Below are 27,950 nucleotides of genomic sequence, written 5' to 3' on the forward strand. Positions count from 1 at the left end.
GTGAGTTCTTCAATACTCAGTACTAGAACAGAGATGTCACTTTTTCTGCCAATTTGTTTGAAAATAGCTGCATCCTTTCACAGCACAATTTTTTCAAAGCTCTTGCATAAAAGAATGAAATACAAATTATTGTATGCTTCTTAACGTCCAGAGTCCAGACCATCTATTACTGAATCTGAACAAGCCAATATAACAAATATATATATATATATATATATATATATATATATATATGCCCGGGATTGGTTCCTGCCTTGTGCCCTGTGTTGGCTGGGATTGGCTCCAGCAGACCCCCGTGACCCTGTGTTCGGATTCAGCGGGTTGGAAAATGGATGGATGGATGGATGGATATATATATATATATAAACACTCAGGAAAATAAATTAACAAAATAACAATTTCATTTAGATAGAAATTTAAGTTAAATTTCAGTATCGTTCAGGTGCAGTGGCAAACCTGAGCTGTACATAAGTGCAATAGTATAATAACAAGGCAAAGAGTCTTTTTGTTTCAGGAAAACAGTTACATACTAGAAGCATGGATTTGATATGATTTTGATGTTTACTAAAAAAAAGCAATGTCACGAAAGTAGTTAAGGGGTTTATGTACACATGTGCATGTGCATACTGTATGTATATGGTGCATTTTAGATGGAGTAAGATGGCACTGAAGGAAATTAAATAATTCAAATAAGACAAAGCAAAATAAGTTCATTCAACATTATTAACATGCAGTATAAAATGTTTATTTTATATATATATAAAATATATATTTATTTATTTATATATATTTTTAAGTGTAATCCCCAAAATATTATATTTACTTTACAAGGTATTGTTTGTAGATACATTTTTCGAAATCTAATTTTTTTTAAATCTTGTAACTATGGAATCCAGTTGTGGGAAGCCAAACATGTTTAGAAAGATTAGCTGGTTTGATCTTACAGAGCCATCTAGTGGATTTTGGCCACACTCATTTGAATTGAAATTTGAAATTCATTTCATAATTTGAATTTTTTTTTACATTTTTTAAACAATAAACTTGTAACTTTTGTATAATGCACTGCGCTCATAAGTAGAAGTGGAAAAGAATGAATTGCGTTGTTGTGGTGAAGCAGGTTTATTATACAATCATCCCTGCCTATGGCCCCACCCCTTTTCTAACACAGATCCTGGCACTAAAATATTATGATTACATAGTGTTCCGTCTAGCAAGATAAATGAATGAATGTGCACAGGTCCTGCCCACTGCATTGTTGCCTTATAAACAAACCACCTAATTGGATAATAAAAAATTGTCAAGCCATTTTACTTTCCCCACAGTAATAATCACCTTAATAAACACAGCAGGATCTGTGATAGCATGCCTGATTGGGCAATGAAATATTGGAGGCAACCCTCACTCAACTAACCACAGTTCTCCATTTCCCAGTACTGGAATCTTTCATTTTAATTTGAAGCGATTGGTGTGTTGGTAGTACTGCACAGGGCTGTGATGGCAAAATGGCATCCCTGCATGTATAAAATATATTTTTGAAACACATTTTAAATAGAAAGACAGAAAAAGATCAATAACATGGTACCACAATATTGTACTTTATTTTACATGCAAAATTAGAAGGCACAGAATTATTCACAAATATCAAAATGATAGTGTATTATTTTAAGGTAATTCCTACTTTCCTTCCCCTGCTCTCCAGGTCATTCTATACCAGCCACATGCTGACAATATTGGGGTAGATCGAGCCATCCTCAAGTCTGAGTCTTCCCCATCGAATATAATATGCTATGTGCTTTTTCATCATTAAGTCATTTACTTTCCAGGCAATTTCACATTGACCCACCTTATTTAACTGTGTTGTGGTGACACAAAAATGACATGCCAATGAAATACCTAAAAACTAACTTATGTAACACAGAATAAAACAAAATAAAAAGCTAACATACTGTAGCCTTTTTCAAACCCACTTAATCCAACTGAAGGTCTCAGCAGACCAGAACCTATCCTGGCAACCCTGGCTGTATGGCAGAATCCTGCCCTGGCCAGAGCATTCGGCCATCACAGGGCCTACTCACGGTCATACACACATTCAGGTTTGATTACTATTACACTCATGCTCACAACCTATCCTGCACTTCTCTGGCAATAAAGGAAGAAAGCTGAAGTATTAGGAGGTATACTTTGAAACAAAATCATGTAGGTAACCACAATTGGTGATTTTCAAACTCAAAACTAATTTATTTGTTAAAATTTCTTAATTGCATCTTTTAGTCTTAGCCAGCTGTATACACTAAATATATTTGCCTCTTGTTTTCTTAACCAGCTGCAACTTAAGAAAGAGATTAAAAATGACAAAGGAACCAGTAGTGCTCCACCTAATTTGGTGCCATTTACACCCACATGTGTTAATCATTAGGTATCTATTTAAATGAAATACATCGGGCAAATGGAAGAGAAAAAGAAAAGTTTTGAGAATCTTTAATCTGCTCCCCAGTCATTTGGATGACGTTCTGGGAAGCTATAACTCTACAATATAAGAGGATACAAAAAAGCAGCATGAACGACATAGATAAAAATAACAAATTCTGTAGTATTCAAGGATTGGACTTTTATTAAAAAACTGGGTTGGAACAAAAATCTGTAGCTACTGCATCCCTGTGGTATAGCTGGTCCGCAACTCAGAAAAGAGGGCCGTTTTTATAAATAAACAAGTGGCCGGCTCCTTCTCCGTGGGTGTGTGCGCTCATGCAGCTGCGGGGAGATGGTGGAGTAACTGGGGTGAGATACACCTGCATGTCAGGGTGTTCTATGTCTCAATTGCTTCATCGGTGCTCTCATCCTGCACTGCACGATTGAGATGCTGCACCCACAACGGCATATAAGAAAGAGCCAGCATGAGAAAAGGAAGAGAAAGAAAAGGAGGTTAAAGGAGGGAAAGAGAAAGCAGAGGTGACAGAGAGCCCGTTACAAGTGGGTGAGACAGAAAGAAGGCAGACATCTGGGAGGAAGTTCCACTGATGGCCAGTGACCTGGGTGACCTGGCAGCTGGAGTGGCAGAAGAGCTGCTCAGTTGGAGAGACACAGCGGAGAGAAGCAGCGCGGCTGTAGGAAAATGAGGCTCAGAGAGGTGTCCTGTGGGTGGTACTATGGACCACAGGGATGCAAGCCTGGCAGCGAGAATCGGAGGCAGAGTGTAGTGCCCTAGGAACAGGTGCAGAAGGTGGGCTGATCTGTGAATGTGCCTTCTCCTCGGCTGCAAGGACCCACTTGGGGTCAAGCTGGAGAGACGGCCGTTTTAAGGTGATGCACCGGGACCTGAATTTTTTAGGGATAGTTTCCTGCCACGTTTTTAACCTCCATTTCAATGGATTATTTATTTACGTGATTTTAGTCTCTCCATGGACATCATTCTTTTTATTGGATTATTTATAGGACATTTTAGAGTAACTGCACTTTTTGAACACTGTTTTGAACTGAATTGTTTTAATAAAAGCACTAGAGCATTTTTACACCATCCCCTTGCTTTGTATGAGTGTCCTCAGCTGCCTGGCTCATTCATGTGGGACATACTTGAGAAGTCCTGTTTTCAACCAGGTTGTTCAACAATATCAAACTATACAAAACAGTGTAGGATAGTGAATTCACACAACATACTGTAAATATATGGGTGGCGCAGTGGTAGCGCTGCTGCCTTGCAGTAAGGAGTCCTGGGTTCACTTCCCGGGTCCTCCCTGCATGGAGTTTGTATGCTTCCTCCGGGTGCTCCAGTTTCCTCCCACAGTCCAAAGACATGCAGGTTAAGTGCATTGGCAGATCTAAATTGTCCCTAGTGTGTGCTTGGTGTGTGGGTGTGTGTGTGTGTACCCTGTGGTGGGTTGGCACCCTGCTCAGGCATTTGTTCCTGCCTTGTGCCCTGTGTTGGCTGGGATTGGCTCCAGCAGACCTCTGTGACCCTGCGTTAGGATTCAGCGGGTTGGACAATGACTGACTGACTGTAAATATATATTGAAATTTTAATATTTTTTAAAATATAACTACGATGCAAAAAATTAAATTAAATCCATCCATCCATCCATCCATTGTCTCCCGCTTATCCGAGGTCAGGTCGCGGGGGCAGCAGCTTGAGCAGAGATGCCCAGACTTCCCTCTCCCCGGCCACTTCTTCTAGCTCTTCCGGGAGAATCCCAAGGCGTTCCCAGGCCAGTCGAGAAACATAGTCCCTCCAGCGTGTCCTGGGTCTTCCCCGGGGCCTCCTCCCGGTTGGACGTGCCCGGAACACCTCACCAGGGAGGCGTCCAGGAGGCATCCTGATCAGATGCCCGAGCCACCTCATCTGACTCCTCTCGATGCGGAGGAGCAGCGGCTCTACTCTGAGCCCCTCCCGGATGACTGAGCTTCTCACCCTATCTTTAAGGGAAAGCCCAGACACCCTGCGGAGGAAACTCATTTCAGCCGCTTGTATTCGCGATCTCGTTCTTTCGGTCACTACCCATAGTTCATGACCATAGGTGAGGGTAGGAACATAGATTGACTGGTAAATTGAGAGCTTCGCCTTGCGGCTCAGCTCCTTTTTCACCACGACAGACCGATGCAGCGCCCGCATTACTGCGGATGCCGCACCGATCCGCCTGTCGATCTCACGCTCCATTCTTCCCTCACTCGTGAACAAGATCCCGAGATACTTGAACTCCTCCACTTGAAGCAGGATCTCGCTACCAACCCTGAGAGGGCACTCCACCCTTTTCCGGCTGAGGACCATGGTCTCGGATTTGGAGGTGCTGATTCTCATTCCAGCCGCTTCACACTCGGCTGCGAACTGATCCAGAGAGAGCTGAAGATCACGGCCTGATGAAGCAAACAGGACAACATAATCTGCAAAAAGCAGTGACCCAATCCTGAGCCCACCAAACCGGACCCCCTCAACGCCCTGGCTGCGCCTAGAAATTCTGTCCATAAAAGTTATGAACAGAATCGGTGACAAAGGGCAGCCCTGGCGGAGTCCAACTCTCACTGGAAACGGGTTCGACTTACTGCCGGCAATGCGGACCAAGCTCTGGCACCGATCGTACAGGGACCGAACAGCCCTTATCAGGGGGGCCGGTACCCCATACTCTCGGAGTACCCCCCACAGGATTCCCCGAGGGGCACGGTCGAATGCCTTTTCCAAGTCCACAAAACACATGTAGACTGGTTGGGCAAACTCCCATGCACCCTCCAGGACCCTGCTAAGGGTATAGAGCTGGTCCACTGTTCCGCGACCAGGACGAAAACCACACTGTTCCTCCTGAATCCGAGGCTCGACTATCCGACGGACCCTCCTCTCCAGGACCCCTGAATAAACTTTTCCAGGGAGGCTGAGGAGTGTGATCCCTCTGTAGTTGGAACACACCCTCCGGTCCCCCTTCTTAAAGAGGGGGACCACCACCCCAGTCTGCCAATCCAGAGGCACTGTCCCTGATGTCCATGCGATGTTGCAGAGGCGTGTCAACCAAGACAGTCCTACAACATCCAGAGCCTTGAGGAACTCCGGGCGTATCTCATCCACCCCCGGGGCCCTGCCACCAAGGAGTTTTTTGACCACCTTGGTGACCTCAGTCCCAGAGATGGGGGAGCCCACCTCTGAGTCCCCAGGCTCTGCTTCCTCATTGGAAGGCATGTTAATGGGATTGAGGAGGTCTTCGAAGTACTCCCCCCCACCGACCCACAACGTCCCGAGTCGAGGTCAGCAGCGCACCATCCCCACCATATACAGTGTTGACACTGCACTGCTTCCCCTTCCTGAGACGCCGGATGGTGGACCAGAATCTCCTCGAAGCCGTCCGAAAGTCGTTCTCCATGGCCTCCCCAAACTCCTCCCACGCCCGAGTTTTTGCCTCAGCAACCACCAAAGCCGCATTCCGCTTGGCCTGCCGGTACCTATCAGCTGCCTCCAGGGTCCCACAGGACAAAAGGGTCCCGTAGGACTCCTTCTTCAGCTTGACGGCATCCTTCACCACCGGTGTCCACCAACGGGTTCGGGGATTGCCGCCACGACAGGCACCGACCACCTTACGGCCACAGCTCCGGTCAGCCGCCTCAACAATAGAGGCACGGAACATGGCCCATTCGGACTCGATGTCCCCCACCTCCCTCGGGACATGGTCGAAGTTAAATTAAATTAAATTAAATTAAATTTTTGTTATATCAAGCCGTTATATTTTGTTTTAGTGACTTACCAAAAAATTTGTATTCCAGGTTATTTAGCTTATTTTAAAAAATCTTTTCAAGTACATTTTGCTTACCTAATTGGCAGATTTATCACTGAATAAAATGTTTTTCTGTTATTTAGCAAATAGATTTACCAATGGGATAAACAAAATTTACTTGACAAGATTTCTTTAAATAAGCAAAATACTCTTAAATTCTAATTTATTGACAAGTCAGTAAATCTTACAATAAGGAAGACAAGATTTAATGGCTTGATACAAAAAAGGTTTTCCCTTGCTTATTTTTCATTATTTGCAGTATAGTGTTTATTTATGCGCAAAGCAACTTAAGATTGCATTTTTCTAAAGGCATATGCTCTCAGTAAAAAGCTCTTTTACAATTGATTTTTTTTTTTTTACTAAAAACTATACTTTATTCCACATTGCCAATTAGCCAGTGACGAAAGATCTAATATCTCATATATAAATATCTAGTATATGTTTGGAAAGCAGTGCATCATGAGGACAAGGCCCTGCAGTTCCCTGTAGTGAAGGCCAGAAGAAGACACTCATTTTGTTTGCACAAAGTCTGACAGGTTCTCCATCTGAAAGTGACTGCATTAAGTTTGCTTCTTAAAACAGCTGTGTAGTTGGGGTGGAGGTCATCAAGTAGGAGACACCAAAAAAGAAAGCATGCTGCAAAATATGTTTATTACCTTATACAGATAAAATGTTAACATCATTTAAATAATCTATATTGTTAATAATTAAACATGTGAGGACACGGTGTCGCAGAGCTAGATAGTTCAGGGATTGTTCCTGCCTCACGCTGTATTCTTGCTGGGGTTGGTGTGACACTGGAAGGACAGATGGATAGAATAATTAAACGTGTACTACGAATATATTTCAATGCTCCTTAAAAGTTTTGAAGAATCGACAATTTTAAGCTTACAGATGGCTTAACATCTATTACAGAGCTGATTGCATGGCGATTGGTTACTTGGAGAAAGAAAAGGAAGGACAGAAATTGCGGGTTAGTACGTTTGAAAGAGACAGTACTGCTGCAATAAATTGTTTCATTGAAGGTTGCGCACGACACAGCAAGCATCTTACAGGAGGCAGGAACAATCTCTGGATGAGGCGCCAGCTCATCACTATCCTTGTGCCACCGTGTTCCCATGTTTAATAACATGCTTTAACTCCTATAATCATGAAAATGATATCAAGTATACATCTCAGTATTTAAATTATTCAGAGAGCTGTAATATCATGAATGTAATGGATTCTGTGTCTTGTCAAAGGAAGAGAAAGCCAGTTTAAGAATCACGTATTGATTCACACACATAGAGCACACAGAAGAACAAATACAAAACAAAGCATTTAACGTGCTACTTTAGTTAAGCTGGTATTTGAGAAACTACTAAATTAAACGATTTAAAGATGAAGTTTATGTTCTACTTTAATGACAAAATAAACTACATGATTAAAGTGGAAATTTCGAGATTAAAGTTGATATTTCAAGCTTTTTTCTCACTGTGTCCCTATTTTTCTTTCTTTTCTCTGTACCCTAATAAGCTTTCATATGACACTCAGACGGTGGGCTATGACTTGCCTTTTCATGGCGACTTTGATATGTGACTTCTTTTTTATTTCGGGCACTGTGCAGCTTTGTGAACTTGAGCTTTCAAGTTTCTCCGACACTCTATGTCACTCGATCAACTTACTTTTGTTGTTTATGCCACTGTTTAAATGAACAAATAGTATGTATTTCCTTGCCTCCACTTGGTATTCACTGAAATTGTTCTGTTTACCCCAGTGGTTTTGCCATTGCCTTTTCACAGTACGCTGAGCTTAAGGTCTATGTACAGTATATTGATTTGCATATTCAAAGAGACGTAATTCTGGGAGGAGTTGGGGAGTGGCGGCAGGCGCGTGCATGTGTGTTAGTTTTCACGCTGACCGGGATTTATGTAGCAGAAGAACGTGGAAGTTGGCAAACGCACAGATTTATGCATTGGATTTTGTTGTGTGTATGCACATTTCTGCTTTTGTCCATATGCCATGTTTTAGTGTGAATTCTACGCACAGCGTTATGCATGAGGCCCCAGGTCTGTTGTAACATAATCCTGCTAAGAGTACATTGGTATAAAATCCTTACTTATTTATCAGACAGTCTTGAAATGATAAAAATCATTTATTCACTTAAATCACTGCTTTGTAACATAATGCTTAAGGAACAATGTATCATTGATAATGTGCACTGTTTTGCTAACATCTCGTCTTGCCAAACTGAAAGAATCCTAACCCATTCACCATAACACAATAGGAAAATGGATAAAATTAAAAAAAAAACAAATTCACTTTATAAGTAACAGTCCAAAAATTGTTTAGAACTTGATAGTCATTTATTAACCCTTTAACCGCCAACTCCCTAAATATTCCCCAAGCCAGGCGAAATCTGAACAATTTTTGTTTTTTTACTTTTTTACATTTTTTTTACATTTTTTACATTTATTCAAGCAGTATTGACCACTAAATGTTGTGCAAGTTGCCAGTGTATACACGAAATCTATAAATGTAACCTGAATTCTCAGCTAAGCAAAACATCTTGATACCAAACCGTGCCCTTTTCAATGGTAGATACTGTCGAAACTGTAAGCGGCCCTTCCACGACAATAAACTTTCATCAACTGCAACTGACGGTCCTGGCATGTAGGGGCAACTGAAATGCTTCAAATAAATGATCAATCAAAGGACGTAGCTTGAACAAGTGGTCGCGGTTTGGATCTTTCTTATCTGGCTCGTTTCTGTTGTCATTCAAATGAAAGAATTTCAGCAGCAAAGAGAATCGGTTACGTGTCATCACAGCTGCAAAAATAGGTGTTGCATACATAGGATCTGTAGACCAGTACATCTCAATATCTGGTTTTCTGATTATTCCCATCAACATCAAAATCCCAATGAATTTTTTCATTTCGTTTTCATCAGTGTCAAACCAAGCACGAACACGGGAATGTGGAGGTAAATTGGGATTTTTCTCAATAAACTGTGCTGCATACAGATTTGTCTGATGAACAAAATGTCTAATCAAATCAGGTGACACAAACAGCTCATAAAACTGCTCAGCAGTGTAATTGTTTACATCAACAATAAAGCCACACGTTCCCTCAAACGAATGCAGAAAAGGTAGTTCACCACGGGCAGCAGCCCAGCTGAGATGCTGGGGATACACCCACTCAGCGCCGTCATCCGATGCGTCTTCATTCACAATATCATGCAGCGCACGTTGCTGCTCATCACTGTCACTAAAATCTTCTTCAGAACTGCTACAATCATGATCAGAACTGTCCAAAATCGCCTGCAAAGCCTCACTTGAAGTCAGTTTACGTTTCGCCATATTCACAGCTGTTACATGCGAATCACGTCACATGACCGGCCAAAACAACCACAGACTTGTCGAAATACAATGTAGTAATAATACCCACGCCAAACCGTCAGTTATACTACTTGCCAGGCATTCATATAACCACAGGCAAATGTGCCGGATAATTCCGGCAGTATGGCGTTAGCATTAAAACAGCGGTGCCGGATATATCCGGCAGAGGGCGGTGAAGGGGTTAATATTGTCTTCAGTTAACTGATCATGCTGAGCTATTGCTATCTTTTTTTAACACTATGTCACCTTCAAATTATAACCTCAAATTAATTCTTCTGAGGGGAGGTGGGTATCTTTTTCTCTTTAGATTAAGATCTACTATTATATACTTTAGTGACATGTAATTTATTTACTTAAAAAAAAAAAACCTTAAACTCAATTACAAAATCCAACAAAAAACAATTACAAAATGTCTGTCTGTGTGTCTGTCCACTTTTCACGAGAGAACTACTTAACGGTTTTAGATCGGGTTTTTTTCTATAATTTGCTTGAAAATTCCGGTTGATTTTGCGATCTTCTCTCATTATGCTAAGTATCATAGTTCGCTTGCGGTACCGATTTATTTGCGCGAATCTGAAAGAACAGCTGCAGGCCAAGGGGAGGGGGTGGGGCCCTCCTCACTCACGTGCCAGCCTTCATTCGATTCACTCTACCTCTTGTCACATGTTGGAGAGTACCTTGCTTGTGCTTAGCTAGCGATACCTGTTTGTTCAAGTCATTATCATCTACAGATTGTTAAGGAGTAATGTTTGATGTTTTTGAGAGAGAGAGATCAGAGCTACATGTGTTTTAGAGGGTAGCTGCTGATTGCCAGAGATATCATGGCCACATGCTTTTCTCCCTACTTGGGGGATGCTCTCCCATCAGAGATGAACACAATCAAATACAGTGCCAACGTTTGACGTTTGAGCATACCTACTTTCTGCTTGGTCAGAATTACATTTTTAAAGTTTGTCCTGTTTCATTACTATGTGGGCGGAGCCGTGGGGGACAGCTAGTATATATATATTTATATCGAAGGAAGAAAGCAGGGTTTGAGGCAATCGAAGGCAAATCCCATATAATTTGAAAAATTTCATGTTCTACAAAATAGCGTTGAGGACGTTTTTTCAGACATAAATCTAAATGTCAACTGCCTAAGAAGGCGGATCTGGTTTTAACCACTTTTGTCAGGAAGAGTCAGGTTCAGCAGGACAGACACCAGAAGTGATATCATTGTTGCTAAGGACATTATTCTTCTGGTCTGAAGATGGAGTTAAAAAAAGGCCAAACCCTGGAGTGGCAGGAAATTACAATCACCATAGTCCTTAAAATGTTCCCTATGTGCACATGCATGACAATATTTAATATATTTAAATTGATAACTAGAATTCACCTAAAATATGAGAAAACATAATTCAAGAGTAATGGTATAAAGTGAGGGGAACATCATTCAAATCTGGCAAGCTAGGAAACTACAAGCCCTTCCACTTACAAACCCAAAGAACTACACATATGTACAAATATAGCAAATGTTAAGTAACATACAAATAAACACATAATATATACAGTATGTATTTTTAAAGGAATATCCAAAAGTATACACAGATATATATAGATTTGGAAAACATTTTTGATCATTGAGTTTATGGGTAAAAACTAAAGAGAAAACTGTTACATGAGTTGATCATCATTTAGCAAATTACTCACGTTACAGAACCCACAGTGAATCCTCGTGACTCAATCATTTACTGTGAATTTATATATGAGAAGGCTGCACTTTTTTTTTTTTTTTTTTAATCAACAAGTTAATATGCAGTTTGTCAGGATCATGCAGGCAATATTTTTGTTTGATTACTTATTAATTATTTTACAGTTATGACAGTGACATCATGATCAGTGGTAATTAGTAAAATTATTGTTTCTTGGGTACCACCATTTTGTAGTGTTGTTTGTTTGGCCAAGACAATTTCCTGAGTCTCTGTTATGATTTGTACTGTAATTGATAACAATATGATATACAATTTGTACCACTTGATACATGACATTATGCTGTCCATGTTACATATGTATAGATATTGATATAAATTTGTTAGAAAATGTTCTTTTTGAGCATATTTTAGTTAGAATCTTCTGGTTTTGAATCTAGTTTAGATAATAAGCTCTTTTCTTAAAATCTTAACAATCTCTTGACCTTTAGTGTTACTTACTTTGTGTATGGCTTACTTTTATTCCATAATGTCTCAAAAGAATTCACTTCCACTCACTAAATAAACTTATTCTGTCAGGGTTTTTTCTTTAGAATCCTAACAGTCACAATATACAGTACATCTGAATTTGATTCAGCAATAATGACTCAGAAATTGTGAGGCCATAAGAAAAATAGCAGCCCTGCAAAACAACAAGATCAATCTGTTAGCAAAGGTCTTGAGGTTATTAACTATGGACCCACAACCCATACTTGAATTGGGTGCTTTGCAATAGAATGTGTGATCTACTGCTGCCACACCACTGTCACCAGTAGTAATTATTAAAGAGCCTCAAATTCCATACCCAGCATGTTACTGGGAGAAACTGAGTGGCTCAAGGGTCTTTCTTAATCACTGGCCGCTAATGATTCACTTGAAACCTAAATCATTCGTAGCAGAAATGCTTAAAGCCGCGTTTATAATTTCACTTTTGTTTGGAAAATTTTGGAATGTGAAGTTTGTAGTTAATAGTAACGGTCACTGTGGTGACATTTTAGAAAGTCTCTTTAGGGGTTTTGTGGAACGTTTCATGCTCCTAAGAGGAAGTTAATGACATCCAGTAGGGTAATCCAAACAAATCAATCAGTTAATATGTATTAAATTTTAAATTTCTGTTGGAAGACTTAGGATCAAGTGTTAGCATGTTAATTTTAGTGTTTAACAGGCTTACTGAAGAACTTAAGGGTTACATATCAAATAATTTTGTAGAGGAAGCCTTGGAGGGAGCCATTAGTCAGACCTTAAAGAGAAAAAGAAGAGAGAGAGAAATAAAGAAATGTTTCGATGTATTTTTCTGTACCCCAATCAGAAAGCTGAAGTAGTTGTCTCAAGACCCATACCCCTAATTGGCTAATGTTCCCACTCTCTATTTAAAACAAAGTACAAATCCTAGCAGTAACTGACTCTGGTGCCATGGAAAATTGGATTAGTTCTGCCTTGATGCACAAGTACAATTTAAACAATAAATTGTACACAACATAACATTAAAATTCAAGCTATGGATGGAAGGTTAGTTACTTCTTGTTTTATTTTCCCACTCCAATGGAAATCATTGCTGGTTGTAAACATCAACAAATGATTACTTTTAAGTATTAAATCAAATTGACCTAAGGTAATTTTAGAATCCAAAAATCAATTTGGAAGCAAACAAACCATAGGGAACAAGGTTTGTTTTTTGTGAAATCAAATATCCGCGTCCTAGTATACATGTTCTTCATATGTGCCCGGGATGCCAGCTTGCTTGCATACTCATCCTTGAACCCAGGACATAAATAACCATAAACAAAGGATGGACTGGGCAACAAAGGACACATAATAACTAGAGGTAGGTGCAAAACAGGGCTTTATGCTTTTATGCAAAACACTGTCAACAATAAATAAAGTGCAGTTCTAAATCCAAACTTCAATAAATAAATATTATTTATTATATTATTATTATATAAAAGAATTAAAAAATCAGCCTCTGTATCTCTTTCCAAATCAACTTCTTTTCTGCTCATACATTACCATCAACTCAGCAAGAGAAAACATCCTTTTGGTACAGTCAACGCTTTATCAGTTTCATGTACCCTCGGCAAACCTTTGGCATCTGTGGGACCTCTGCGAACTCTGCTCCCTTTCCCTACCGCTATCCCTCAGCATTCTGTGTGACTTTGTGGAGTAGTTGGTAGGTTGACTGTTCCTGCTCTCTGGATGCTCAGTAGGAGCAACCCTGCCCCATGACTGCTGTCCTCTCACTCCACCCAGGGCATTGTTCCTGACCAATTGCCTCCTCTTAGCAGCATGGACTCTACAACAATTATGACCTTCCTTTCTTTTACTTTAGATTTAACCTCTGTTTCTTTTCTTTCTTAAATCCCTCTCAAACTCTCTTTCAGGTTCCCCTTTATATTTCCGTGAGTGCGGCAATTTATTTACGACCCACAGAGTGCTGATGAGGAACAGCTGAGCTAATTAATCAGGCAGCTTGCCTCCACACCCGACACCCCACGGCTGCCCATTTTCACAACTGCTTGAACTCCTAAAGCCCAAAATCTACACACCATGATGCACCACCACAGGAGAAATATATTCCAGTTTTACAAAGTAAAATCATTGGAATTACCCCTTTAAAAACATTATGATTTCAATATAGGGATACTGGGTGAAGATTTTACACATCATCAGTCAAGAGCAACACTTTGGAGTATAACATTAAAGAAAATTTAGCAAATGGGTTTGTTCTTACATCTAATTGTCGTATAGAAGAAGCAGGACCTTTCTTCATTGAAAGCAATGTTGCTTTTTGTATGTGTATAATTTATGAGTAAAATAAATAATATTACTTTTAAAAAAGCCCTGCGGTGGGCTAGCTCCCTGCCCGGGGTTTGTTTCCTGCCTTGCGCCCTGTGTTGGCTGGGATTGGCTCCAGCAGACCCCCGTGACCCTGTGTTAGGATATAGCGGGTTGGAATGACTAAAGGAATTAATTCCAGGTTTTCTGGTGTCCTTCATTAAAACAGGCTATTAATGGCTATTTTAAAGCATGTGGTAGGAATTAAATAATCAAACTCTTGTCATACAAAGCTTCTCCAACCATTACCTCCACCATGCAAACCATGGAATCATGTTACCATTGATTTTATGGCAGACAAACTGCCACATTACTTGAATTTGTTAGATTTTTTCAAACGCTTCCAGTTTTGTATCCTTAAAATTATCTCCAACTCCACAATTAGTTGAAGTTTTCATAACTGAAATATTTTTTATTATATAGTTTCCCAAAATTATATGTACCTAAATTGTGGTCCACAGTTTCTCTTTTGGTAAAACATTGCTTCAAGAAATTTTCCACAAACTAATTTGCAAACAAAGAATTGGAAAAGTTTCTTAGATGTAATATTGACAAAGCTTCATTTTTGAGATTGGATTTATATATGAATTTGAAGTTTATTTCAGTTTCTTACATCTTGCCTGAAGAAGGGGCCTGAGTTGCCTCGAAAGCTGGCATATTGTAATCTTTTTAGTTGGCCAATAAAAGGTGTCATTCTTCCTGACTTCTTGCTAAATTCATAATGGCTAACATGGTACAACACTCTAGTATTTCAGTTTCTGAGAAAGATTTTAATCTTCTTTTGTGTAAAACGTACCACTTTATAAGCTGCTATGGGCAGAGAAGGGATTGTTAGGTGATCTTGCTATGTTGCTACAGTCCTCCTCCCAGACAAGTTTCACAAACACTTACTAATAAAGTAAAGGGCAGCAAAGGAGTCCATTTGTTCAAGATATGGATTTTTAATCACTTAACAAGTGTAGTTACATGATTTTAAGTTTCCAGTTTCAGGTCATAGTTCTTTTGCTTTCACTCATTTTCATCTTGATGTTTTGCCTCTGGTAAAGTAGTAGAATTTTGGTGAACGACTCATTGCAATTCATGTCCAACTCCAATTGTGGTTACACCCTCTGGCTTATGAAACAACCCAAACCCCATAGAAAATGCTTTCTTCTGTTTTAACTTTAAGCCTTTGACAAAGACTTCTTTTTTGTTTTTGATTTTTCTTCCAATAAGAAACCAGCATCTTCTGGTTAGCTGGTTTAGTCACTTTTGTCCATGTCTAAATTTCATTTCAGGGTCAAGGAAGTTTTAAGACCACAATACAACTTTTCTTTCTGTTGATTACTTTAAACAACAAGATAGTTTAAATAAAGAATTCTGTGCTAGTTTCACAATGTTAAATTAACACTTCCTCCTTCCATCTAAATAACAATCCATTATCAAATTCAGTGTATCCAGTTCATGGAAATGGGGTCTCAACCTGTTCAGCAGCAAAGCAGCAACTAGCCCTTGATAGACTCCAGTCCATTTAATCACATGGTACTAACACATACTTCTTATTAAAGATGCATTTTAGTCTGCAATTGCAATATTTACTCTGAAATGCATCCAAATTCTTTGTTGAATACACCATAACAATTTTTTTCATTGAATTTACATGAATTATGTTGAAATTTATTTCTTCAGGTAGGAGCAGTCAATTTCCATGTACAAACTAATCTATTATCTCATTCTTTTTATTTGTTTGGTGGGCAATTATTAATTTCTGCATGAACTTCACTAATAGAGATATGATTTGTGCTTTCACAAGACAGATGTGTGAAAAATGAGGCAATAAATACAATATTAAAATGTGCATTATGTTCTTCTGCATTGACAAAAGTTTGACGGGAGTTCTTCAGAATTAAAGAGTGTTCACTGAGTTTTTGCTATAGAGAATGTACACCTAGATTTTGTGGGAAAAAGGACCAAAAAATGAAAGGATAAATGAAAAGAGCAAACTCATAGTTAAATAAGAAACAGAGGAGTCCCTACATTTTTAAGCAAGAGAAATTTGTGACAAGACAAAATGCTAGACTGAATCAAAAGTCAAAAAATTCTGAATTAACGTAAGCCATCCTAATACAGAAATGTAATGATTTCCTTCATGAGGTAGAAGTATATAATAAACAAGAATAACTGTATCAGATATTTGCAATATTAAAATGTGTGCTTCAATTTAAATGTTTAAAGGGATTAATAAAGTATCTATCTATCTATCTATCTATCTATCTATCTATCTATCTATCTATCTATCTATCTATCTATCTATCTATCTATCTATCTATCTATCTATCTATCTATCTATCTATCTATCTATCTATCTATCTATCTATCTATCTATCTAAAGGGTAAATATTCTTGATTGTAATAGAAATGTGTTATTTTTCACCCACTAATAGAGCCCCATAGTAAGTTAGATGCCTAGTAAAGTATCAAAATAACATTACATTTGTAATCACTGAACTTGAAATAGTCTAAAATGATACCCCTACATGGTTGTGTTTGAAATTTGTCATTTTTAACCTTCTGGGAATGTCTCTTAGAGGGCTAGGACCACCAGTAAAGAATCAGATGTCAAAAATGTTATACTCATAATCAGCTACCTCCAAATAGCATAAAACAACATTCCACATGCCTATATTAATGAGACCCATTTTTTTAAAAAGTTTTGTGAAAATGAGTAACTAGATAGATAGATAGATAGATAGATAGATAGATAGATAGATAGATAGATAGATAGATAGATAGATAGATAGATAGATAGATAGATAGATAGATAGATAGATAGATAGATAGATAGATAGATAGATAGATAGATAGATAGATAGATACTTTATTAATCCCAAGGGGAAATTCACATACACCAGCAGCAGCATACTGATAAAAACAATATTAAATTAAAGAGTTATAAAAAGTCAGGGATAACAGTTAACAACTTATAATGATGTATTATGTTACCGTTTACTGCCTGGTGGAATTGAAGAGTCGCATAGTGTGGTGGAGGAACGATCTCCTCAGTCTGTCAGTGGAGCAGGACAGTGACAGCAGTCTGTTGCTGAAGCTGCTCCTCTGTCTGGAGATGACACTGTTTAGTGGATGCAGTGGATTCTCCATTATTGACAGGAGCCTGCTCAGCGCCCGTCGCTCTGCCACGGATGTCAAACTGTTCAGCTCCATGCCTACAATAGAGCCTGCATTCCTCACCAGTGTGTCCAGGCGTGAGGTGTCCCTCTTCTTTATGCTGCCTCTCCAACACACCACTGCGTAGAACAGGGCGCTCATCACAACCGTCTGATAGAACATCTGTAGCATCTTATTGCATCTTATTCCTTATTCTAAGGAAGTATAGTCGGATCTGTCCTCTCTGGCACAGAGCATCAGTATTGGCAGTCCAGTCCAGTTTATCATCCAGCTGCACTCTTAGGTATTTATAGGTCTGTACCCTCTGCACACAGTAACCTCTGACTATAAGTCCCTGTAAGTAATTAGGCGGTGAACCCCAGGGGTTAGTTGATGTGGTATGCACAATTTCAAATCCTTCTGATCGTTTTTGCTGAAGACACTTATTGATTTACTCTGTATCATAAGGGTGTTCTTTCCTGGATAAAAAACTGTATGTTTGAAAAAAAGTCTAAAAATGAGGGTTTTTTGAGGCAAGAGGGCTAAAAATAAGGGTAAATCCCAAAAAGCTTAATGTCTTGCATAACTTGATATCAAGATGACTTAAACGGAATTTCATATGTGCAGGTTTTCTGGTACCAGTAAGTCATTAGGCACCAGACAAAAACACTTAATTGATTTCAAAGTATTCATAAGTAATCCTTATGAACACAACAGGAGAGCTAAGGTCAAGAGCCAAATCAACAAAATGAATTTCTGTAATCAAAAAAAGAAAGCAAAAGAAACACAAGCTACAAGATGAGTATGTAATGTTGCCTTCGTATATGGGGGTGGAATGATGACTCGGTATGTCATGTGACCCTACCCCGTGTTACATAAGTGGCAATGGGTAAAGCAACTGTAAACAACATGACTGTGACCATGCAAAGATGGCCAACAAATGGCAATCACTACCTAAAAAATAATAAAAATAATTAAGATAAAAATAAATGCTTAAAATAATATATTTATGAATAAAAAATAGACATAAACAATCCAGCATTAAAAAAATAATAGGACTTGTTACCGGCAGGGGCCTAAATGAGCATAAAAGACTAAGAGAAACAAAATGATTAATGCAGCCAGTAGTCAAAATCAAAAGCTAAATGTCAAAACCAGGCTAATAAGAAGTTTCCGAAGCCATAGCAAAATGAGAGCACAAGCGCAATTTTTTTAAAAAATTTATCCCAAAGCATGAATACCAGTTAAATTCCATTGCTTTTATAAATAGTAATTTTATGATGATAACTCTGTTCTGCCATTAGATTGAAAAATGGCAGACCACAATGATAATTAGAAAATGACCAGGGAGATACCTGTAGATGTAAGTGGAGAAACCAAGCAAAAAGAACTTTAAAAAAGAGAGAAAGAATATATCCATGGCAACAAATTTAAAAACATATACGTACCACTTGATTTGTTTGCACCTTCATACTGTCACACCAGTAACATGCACTTCCGGTCATCCTATCTTGGGAACCCTTTAACAACCGCTAACCAAATTATCCACAAAATGTTTGTATCTGACATTGCAGGAAAACTCTCAAAACAGAGTAAAAAGTTAGTGTTAAAAGAGGAATTGAAATTAACACCATAAATAACAGTCAGGAACATGACAAAAAATGAATTCAGATTATAACATAATGCTGTTGATCATGTGGTTCAAATATAATCATCATAAACGACAAAATGAATCCAAAAAAGGCGATGGATGATGTTGTCATCATAACGGTAAAACTAAACAATAACAAAAAACAAAATATTAATTTAAACAGAAAAAGAAGATATGCAAAAATGATTCTCACGCTGCCAAAAACAAGAATCATGACAGATTTTAGCAGCGATGAGGAGAGAAAAATCCAAAAAAACGCAATATTTTGTTAAAGCCCAGACAAACCTAAACACTAACCTGAAAAAAGGAGTTAATCACAGAGGACATACTGTATGGTCAGCTCTGTTGCTCACCTGTTCCTGCCTGGGTAGATATGAGTAGCTGTCTAAACATAGACTAGATACAAGAGAACTAAAATAAGCACCATTATGGCAAAATAGCGAGAAGGCAACAACCTTAATAAACAGTGGCATGAAATTGTTCAGTGTGCTCAAAATACTAAAGAAATGTATGTGTATAAGCACAGGCACATGAAAAAATATCCTCAAGTTCAAAACTACAGAGTCTGGCAAATTAAAAAAATCAGGACCAAAGTTATTATAGTTAACAAAAACGTCAAAACTGAAACTATTATTAAAAAAATATTTTCGTAAACTGAAATTGATAAACTAAAACCAAACGAAACTATTAAAGTAGCCTGAAAGACTAACTGAAATAAAATAATACTTTACTAAAAAATATTTTTAGTTTTTGTTTTTGAATGAATATTCTTGCCGTTAGTCTTTAGCCCTTGTAACTTTTAACTCTAAAACAGAAAGTCATCCACCACAAGCCACGTGAATGGCTGCTGGTGATGGAGGGCAGGTGTTCACACAGCATTTGCGGTGACAGAGCGAGCTGAATACGGGCGCATAAAGCATGTGAAATACAAAGCGATATATAGTGTGCTGTAGACAGTTTGAAAAAAAACCCCCTCAAACCTTAAATTTCATTACAAATTGGCACATTCTGGGCAATTAAAGGAAAATATAAAAAGTGCCAGCAGTGAGTGCAGATTTTTTCAGCACAAATGACATAGAAAATATTTTAAAAATTATAAAATTGTGTAAAATTGTTCATATTCAGTATCTGGTTTTGATTATGCTTGTTTTTATCAGACAAAAACTAAACCAGATAGTAAATCATGTAGTGTAGTAAGCTTCTACAAACATTAAACTCGCATCCAAACCCGTTAAATGTACAGTTCTATCTGATTATGACACAAAACTGAAACTCCGTAGTAGCTCTTTAACCTTACCATAATTATTAAAACTAAAGCTGAAACTAATAGATATCTCTCTATAATAAAAAAAAAAAATCTTGGAAGGAGACAAGATGTGATTTTCTCAGAGAGACACTTTCATGTCCTGCAAGATTTTGTCACACACATTTCTTGTAGAGAGAAAGAGACGATATTCAGTTATGGGCCGTTATACGTTGCATTGTCACGATGTAATTCTAAACACGGAATCAAAATTCATTGCGATATTGATGAAAAGGAAAAAGTGAAAAGAGATTGAATATATGGACATAGGTGATATGACAGAAGTGCCCCGCGCAACACGCAGATCACATCACATAGCATGGCAGCTGCAGCAAGCCAGCTGCTGATCGAGCAAAGAGGAGGTTAAAAAAAACAAAACTGTATTTGTGTTCCATTGTACCACCATTTAAGAGGGTGTTTCGGAGGAGCGACCGCATCTACTTGGGGTACGTTCTGCGCCCCTCTTCACAATGCGAGCAGCAGAGACGCGAAGTGGCTACGCACAGGATTGTTGGGGGTGGTGTTGTCTCGCGAAACGAGCAGGGGGCAAAACCCCCTAGTGAAAATAAAATAGAAATGTCTTTGTGAAATAAAAACTAAATTAAACTAAAAATATGATATGAAGGAAAACTAAAACTAAACTGAATTTCTAAATAAGGTCAGAAAAAATATAGAAATAAAAACTAATATAAAAAGGCAAAACTATAATAACCTTGATCAGGACAGCTGACGCACCATACCATTAAGCAATTTTCTTCATAAAGTGATGGAAATCCCCTACAGCCATTTTGGGATCTGTGGGGAAATGTCAGCCCACCAGTGTAACAATAAAAAATAAACAAAAAATTTAAAAAATAAGCAAAGTAAATAACACAAGGCACCAAAACGGCACAAAGATGTGTTCTTACCCTGAAAATGTTTAGCTTTGCCAACAGGACAATAGTAACAAGCAGAATATCATCTTGCTGCTAAAATCTGTCATTATGTTTTGAGCTTGAGCCCCTAGTATGATAAAGTTCAAAGGAGGAGACATCCCCAAAAATGGGAATTTGGCTGCATTGCTGAAGCTTTTTGTCTCCATTTGCCGATAAATGCGTGCCCAATAAATAAACTGGACTGTTTATAAAATCAAAAACAACAAATATGTTCTTTCAGTTCTTGTCCATAACTTGATTATGGCACGCAAATATAGGGGAGGGCAAAACTAGGTTTACAATTGTTTATGTGGAAAAACACATTCAGGTTATGATTATTATAACAGCTTTATTAACTCAATTAACAAAAAAGAATGTCACAATGGCACAGTGCACTTAGGTGCAATCTTGTGAGTGCTCAAATTGCCAGCCTTCATTATTTACACATTCTTCAAGTCTACTTGCTAATAACAATAATAATAATAAGAAGAGGAAGAAGCAAATAAGAACACAAATATTACATATAAATAATATAATTAATTAATAAATAATAATGCAAGAATAAACTGTGTTTCACATACTCACAACTTTAAACCTTCATTTGTCCACTCCTGTTTATGTAGTTGCATAAATATGTATATACATTAATGCCAACAAAAAATTTGCTTTGGTTTAGGAGAGGAAATGGGGAAAATTGTTCTTTATCTGTCTGGTTTTTATAGAAGCATAATAAGTTAGAAGACAACCTCTTTGATGTCAATTGTTTTTTAAGTAAAAATGTTTTTAATAAAATAACCAACCCATTTACAGTATTTTCTGAGCTTGCTTAGTACATCAAAGTGGCATGGGCAAGTTGCAGTCTATCCCTGTAACACCTGGCAAATACTGCACACAACTTGAGAAACACTCACAATGGGCCAATTTAGTGCTGCCAATCAAATAATGTTTCTTTGGGTTGTGAAAGGAAGCTGGACTACCCATAGAAATCCAACCAAGGAACAAGTATAGCATGTAAACTCCACACATTTCTGACAGGAATCCAAGCCCAGGTCCATAGAGATATAAGGCATTAATGCTGAGTATTGTGTTATAATGTTATCACATAAAATTTGGAAATGTCCAGTCCAATATTATCCATCCATCCATCCATTTCCCAACCCGCTGAATCCGAACACAGGTTCACGGGGGTCTGCTGGAGCCAATCCCAGCCAACACAGGGCACAAGGCAGGAACAAACCCAGGCAGGTCCAATATTATCTCATGTTAAATGTCTCATTTTCAAACATATTTACTCTGACTAAAAAGTGTCCTCCTGTGGAGCTTCTGAACATGAAGGTGACATTGCCAGTCTGACTAGTGTCTGTTTTTTCGTCTGTGAATATTGTTAGGCAACTGTTTTTTCTTTTTTCCTTGTACATTCCTCATGCTTCCCTTGTTATATTTTACTGCATACAGTTTTGTTTTGTATTAGTTTTACTTGACTTTAACAAATGCAGTACAATTAGTACAGCCCATGAAATAGAGTGAAGAGCTGATTTGGTTTAGTTTGATTTTGTCCCAGTTTGCCTTTTGTAAAAAGTTAACGTAATTGATTTTTTTATTATTGTTTTCCTGATTCTTTTACATATGTAAATGTGTCATCTCTTGTTTAAAAGAAGTTGGCCAGGCCATAAGATGGCATCATGGTTAATGGTGCTGCCTCACAATTACTGGGATCTGGGATCAGTTCCCACATCAATTACCATTTGCATAGGCTTTGTAATTTCTCCCTGTGTCCATATGGATTTTCTCTGGGTAATATGTTTTTCTGACACAACTCTGAGATGTGGGTAGTAGAGCAACTAAACTGTCCAGGTGTGACTGAGTTTAGTTGTGTGTTGAGTATAAGCACCCTAAATCTATCCACTTAATTCTTTTAAAATAACCAACTCTAGTTTTGAAATTCCATAAAGTTCTGCTATGTATCATAGTAGACTTGGTAACTTATTCCAAGTGTCTATGGTTCTCTGTGATAAGAAAGACTTCCTAATGTTTGGACAAAATTTACCAGTTCTTGATGAACTCTTTCTAAAGTAATAGTCTTGATCCACTGTACTGATTCCCTTAATTATTTTAAACACTTCAATCATGTCTGCTCTTAATCTTCTTTTGCTTAAACTTAAAAGGCTAAGCTCTTTTAATATTTCCTCGTAATCCATCCCCTGTAGCCACGGAATCATGTCCTTTTTGTAGCCTGGAGACCAAAACTGAACACAGAACTCCAGATGAGGCCTCACCAGTGCATTATAAAGATTGAGCAGAACCTCCTTGGACTTGTACTTCACACATCGTGCTATATAACCTAACAGTTCTGTTAACCTTCTCAATGGCTTCTGAGCACTCTCTGGCAATTAATAACATCCAATCTCTCTCTCATGTGGATGGAGTGGTGTCTCTGAGGCTTGGGATCTGTGCCAGCAATCAGAAGGTTGCCGGTTCGAGTCCTGCAAATGCCAGAAGTGACTCTACTCCTTTTTTGCCGTTGAGCAAGGCATTGACCTGAAATTGCTTGGTATGACATTAATTTGCAAGCAGATCCTCCAACTTGCAGAGAAAACCTGAGGGTTGGTGGCAGGATTGGCACCCCAGCTACTGTAAAAAAACCTCACACTGTTCCTGTGTGGTGCTGAGGTGTCACCTGTTGCACTCGGGTCCCAATAAAGGTGGCTCATTGTGTGGTGGGTGTGGCAACGTGTTATCAGCACGCACTTCCAACCTCTCTCGTAAAGGTGTACTTTTGATTTTCAGACCCCCCATTGTAAATTGAAATCTAACATTTTTACTTCCTACATGTAATAGTTTACATTTATTGACATTAAATTTCATCTGCCCAGATCTGTATGCTGTCCAAGTCCGTCTATAATGATTCAATTGATTCTAGGTTATCTGAAAGACCACATAGATTGGTATCATCTGCAAATTTAAACTTACTGTTTACTTGAATTACTGTTCATCTGGAAACTTACTTACTGTTGACATTAAATAGCATATCTTTTACTGATGATGACATTGTCATTTTCTGACCATAACTGGGAATTAGATTTTTAATTACTACATATTTAACTGACAATCTATCAACTAACCCATTATAATTAGAAAGTTCCTTTTTTTCCAAAATTTCCATTTTAATTGAAACAAAGGAACCATTTAAACTATCTGGTGTAACATGTAAAGATTGGGTAAAATTTCTTTAATAATCTTTTTATTTTCATGTAAAAATAAATTGCAAACACAATCTCAAAAATTGATAATGAATATTTAAGTGCTCTACATACAGTAACGTAGTTTATTGACCATGAAAGAAATTGTGTATCTCCTAAGCATGTTAGTCTTTTTATGCGTGTGAAGAAAAGGTTAATAAGAGGCTATCCCATCAAATACATAAAAAAACTTAAGAAAAATTTTACAGTAAGGGTGTGCTGCTACACAAAAATGAAACTCATGCTTGAACCAATCTATTTAAAATGTAAAAAAATGTCTTTACTTCCAATAAGTCTCTACAGCTGACTGTCAAATAAACTTTGGAGGAGCTCTCAGCAATGCTACATGTCTTTCTAGAGGTTTTTCCTAACAACAGCAGCTAATCTACTATTCTGTGGAAAACTTTTAGTGTTATTAGATTTGTCAGTCAGTAAATTACTAATCCCTAGTCCCCATCATAAGGAAGTAGACTATTTGTAACAGAGATTGCACCTACTGCAGGTTGGAGTTCCTCATTCTTGACCAACTAGACATAATCTGACCTGCTTTCTTGTGGGCTGTCATATATTGTCTTCCAAGGTAATATGACCTGACATATCCAATTTGGACCTCACTGGACAGGTCTTTTTTCTTTAGACCTGCGATTTCTGGGCATGTCTTGGCCTCACTGCTTCCTCGATCTTAGCTGATAAAAAATGAAAACGTGTTTTGAGGTGTGAGGTGTTCCTCGGTTGTTTGACATACTTGTGAGTTTTAATGAGATGAGACCAATTTAATGATCTATGTAAAGCTAATTATACCAGTTTGAGGGATAGTGTTATACTAGGTATTATCAACTGGCTGTGCGTTCATCTTACATTATATAGGAGAATTACTGTAACGGTTTAAATGAACGGCCCCAAAGAATATCTATTTTATCACATTCCCATATCTGTTTGTAGCATATTACAATTTAGATCTGGAGATGTGGCTATAGATACCTTACATGCATCCTTACAAAGACTGTTTAGTGATAACATTATTGCAATATAGTACAGGATCACTGTGGTGGCAGTATTGTGACACTAACTGGTGCCTGGAAAATGTCTGGACAAATAGTTAATTCATTCAGATGTTTGAATTAACAGCTTGGAGTGTCATAGAAATCTTTAAATGTTTTAAAGATGACAATCCATTTATGTCACTGAGATCCTATGACAACGGTAAGCTGAGACAAAGATCTATATACTGTATGCTACCTTACCAAACACTAGTTTAATTGGTCTCATATAATAAACTCTGTATAGACACATATTACTACATAATTTTTAAAATACTGCATTGTTATCATAAGCCAAAAAATCAGTTGCTAGAAGCTAAATTTCTGTTTCTAATTATCCCATTGCTGTACTTACATTATGGTCTAATTATGAGTTATATAAGATTTTCTATTATGTTTGGTGTTATGAAATTATAACACTTCAAAGCAACGAAGAAGTAAAATATATTTTAAAGAATGATACATTTATTAGAACGTTCTGGAAATAAATGATCAAATTTATATCATGTAATGATCTATTTATATAGCTTTGTTCATTTATTTATTTTCTGAACTCTTCTATAACAATGCATGGTCATGGAATCACTAGAGTCAATCCTTGTGGCATTAGATAGAAGACAGTAACCAGCCCTGGATGGAGAAGAAGTTCATCCCTGAAGACACTAAAATGCACACCCACAATCACTCAGGTTGAAGTATTTAGGGTTGTCGGTCAGCCTGACACTTAAATCTTAAGATGTAGGAGGAATCCAGAGTTCCCAGTGGAAACCAATATGAAAGCAGAGGTAATATGCAAACTCTAAAAAATTAAAGACGACATTCAGAATGACTGGGCCAAAATTTGAATCTATGAGTTTTGAAGTGTAAGACAGCAACATTAACCTAATTTTATGGAGTGTGGCACACAGCATAATATTTAACTGTACTACATTACTGTGATGTGGGTTCAGTTCATGGCATGGTCACTGTCAGAACTGAGTTTACATTTAATAGCATTTCTAGATGTTCTCGTTTATCTCAGCATCCCAAAAAATCTGCATGTTAGGTTAACAGGCAGCTCTAAATAAGTGGTTATGTTTAAATGTGCCCTGAAATGGAGTAGTGTTCACATCTATGGTTTCTTCCTGCCTTGTACTGAATGTTCCTGTAATGCTCCTGTAATGTGCTTTGACTCCCTGTAGCCATGTAATGAATACAATTCTTTCCAAAATTAATAGATAGACTTCTATTAAAGTAATTATGTCAGTGAAATGGAACACATAGTTTAAAAAGTGATTTTGTGTTAACTGCTCTCCACTATATATCAATAGAAAGTGATTTATAAATATTGTTTATTTAATTTTATCAGTTCTTAAATTAATTATGTGACAATCAAAGGGTTTTCTGTGATTTCATTTTGTTTTTTTGGTGCCTAATGCAGGGATAAAAATTTACTTTTTTGTATACCTTACATTTTTCTGTATGCAATTAGTAACCTGTAACTATGGGAATGGAGGCTGTCAGCACACATGCGATGACACTGACCATGGCCCGGTTTGTGGCTGTCATCAGAAGTACGCTTTGCACTCTGACAGTAAAACGTGCATTGGTAAGTAAACAAGAGTATTTTTTTTTTCATATTCTAAATTTCACTGTAGAAATGTGACATTGGTAAGTAAACATCACTATTATTGTTTATCATGCTCTGTAAAAATGTAGCTCACTTGTTATATTAAACAGTAACAGAAAAGAAAATAGCTAGAATTTCTTTCAGGTTTTCGTCTACTGCATATATATACATTTGTATAAATTTAGAATTATTTATAGCATTTTGAAAGGACTGAGTAGAAAGAACACAGGTGAAAGTAAGGAACAATAACCCCTATGGCTATGTAAGCTCCTGGTAGACAGTTTGTATGCTCTTGCTCATAATCTTATTGTTCATAAGGGTCTTCAAGCTCTGTATCTTTCTCTTCTTCAAAAAAAAATCTCTCCTTCCTTCCCTGTTTACTTTCTTCGTCCCTCATTAGAACACAGATCTAGGATGAAGATTTATGATCTCAATTATGAAGGAAAAGTTTAAATTCTGTGGAGAGAGGACAGGCAAACAGTTTTGCCTTTTTCTGTGTCCCCTTGAACTCATGACATTTTACAGTGTATTAGGGAACAGACGTCTGTACACAGTTTAAAAAAAAAAAGTTAGGTTTTGTTTATTTTTAGATATTTTTAGATTATTAATGGAATAATAAAAAGTAATACCTTAATGAGAAAATCCTGGTTGCTAGAACTGTTTCAAAAACCCCAGGATCTGAACAGTTTTCCCTCTTCATTTGAAATTTCCATTCAGAAGAGCATGCATGCATGTTATTTATTCAGATATGTTTATGGAGGAACATGATTGGTGGTAGGAACATTGAGCAAATTGCTCAGCCATGTTGTTCAAGTGGATAAGCTGTGTGGCTGAATCTTTACACGCAGCTTACCAAATGTGTAAGACAGA

The 27,950-nt window shown here is 37.7% G+C and overlaps 1 protein-coding gene across 2 annotated transcripts in view; it reads left to right on the forward strand.

Annotated features, from left to right (window-relative positions):
* scube1 (signal peptide, CUB domain, EGF-like 1) overlaps positions 1–27,950 on the forward strand; it is a 527,308-nt gene that overhangs the window by 233,250 nt on the left and 266,108 nt on the right. For both annotated transcript variants that reach the window (XM_028817682.2, XM_028817689.2), the window contains exon 6: positions 26,943–27,059. In XM_028817682.2, the coding sequence (XP_028673515.1) occupies positions 26,943–27,059 (117 nt within the window). The remainder of the gene's footprint in view (positions 1–26,942; positions 27,060–27,950) is intronic.

Source organism: Erpetoichthys calabaricus, chromosome 1 (genome assembly GCF_900747795.2).
Source record: "Erpetoichthys calabaricus chromosome 1, fErpCal1.3, whole genome shotgun sequence".
Classification (NCBI taxonomy): domain Eukaryota; kingdom Metazoa; phylum Chordata; class Cladistia; order Polypteriformes; family Polypteridae; genus Erpetoichthys; species Erpetoichthys calabaricus.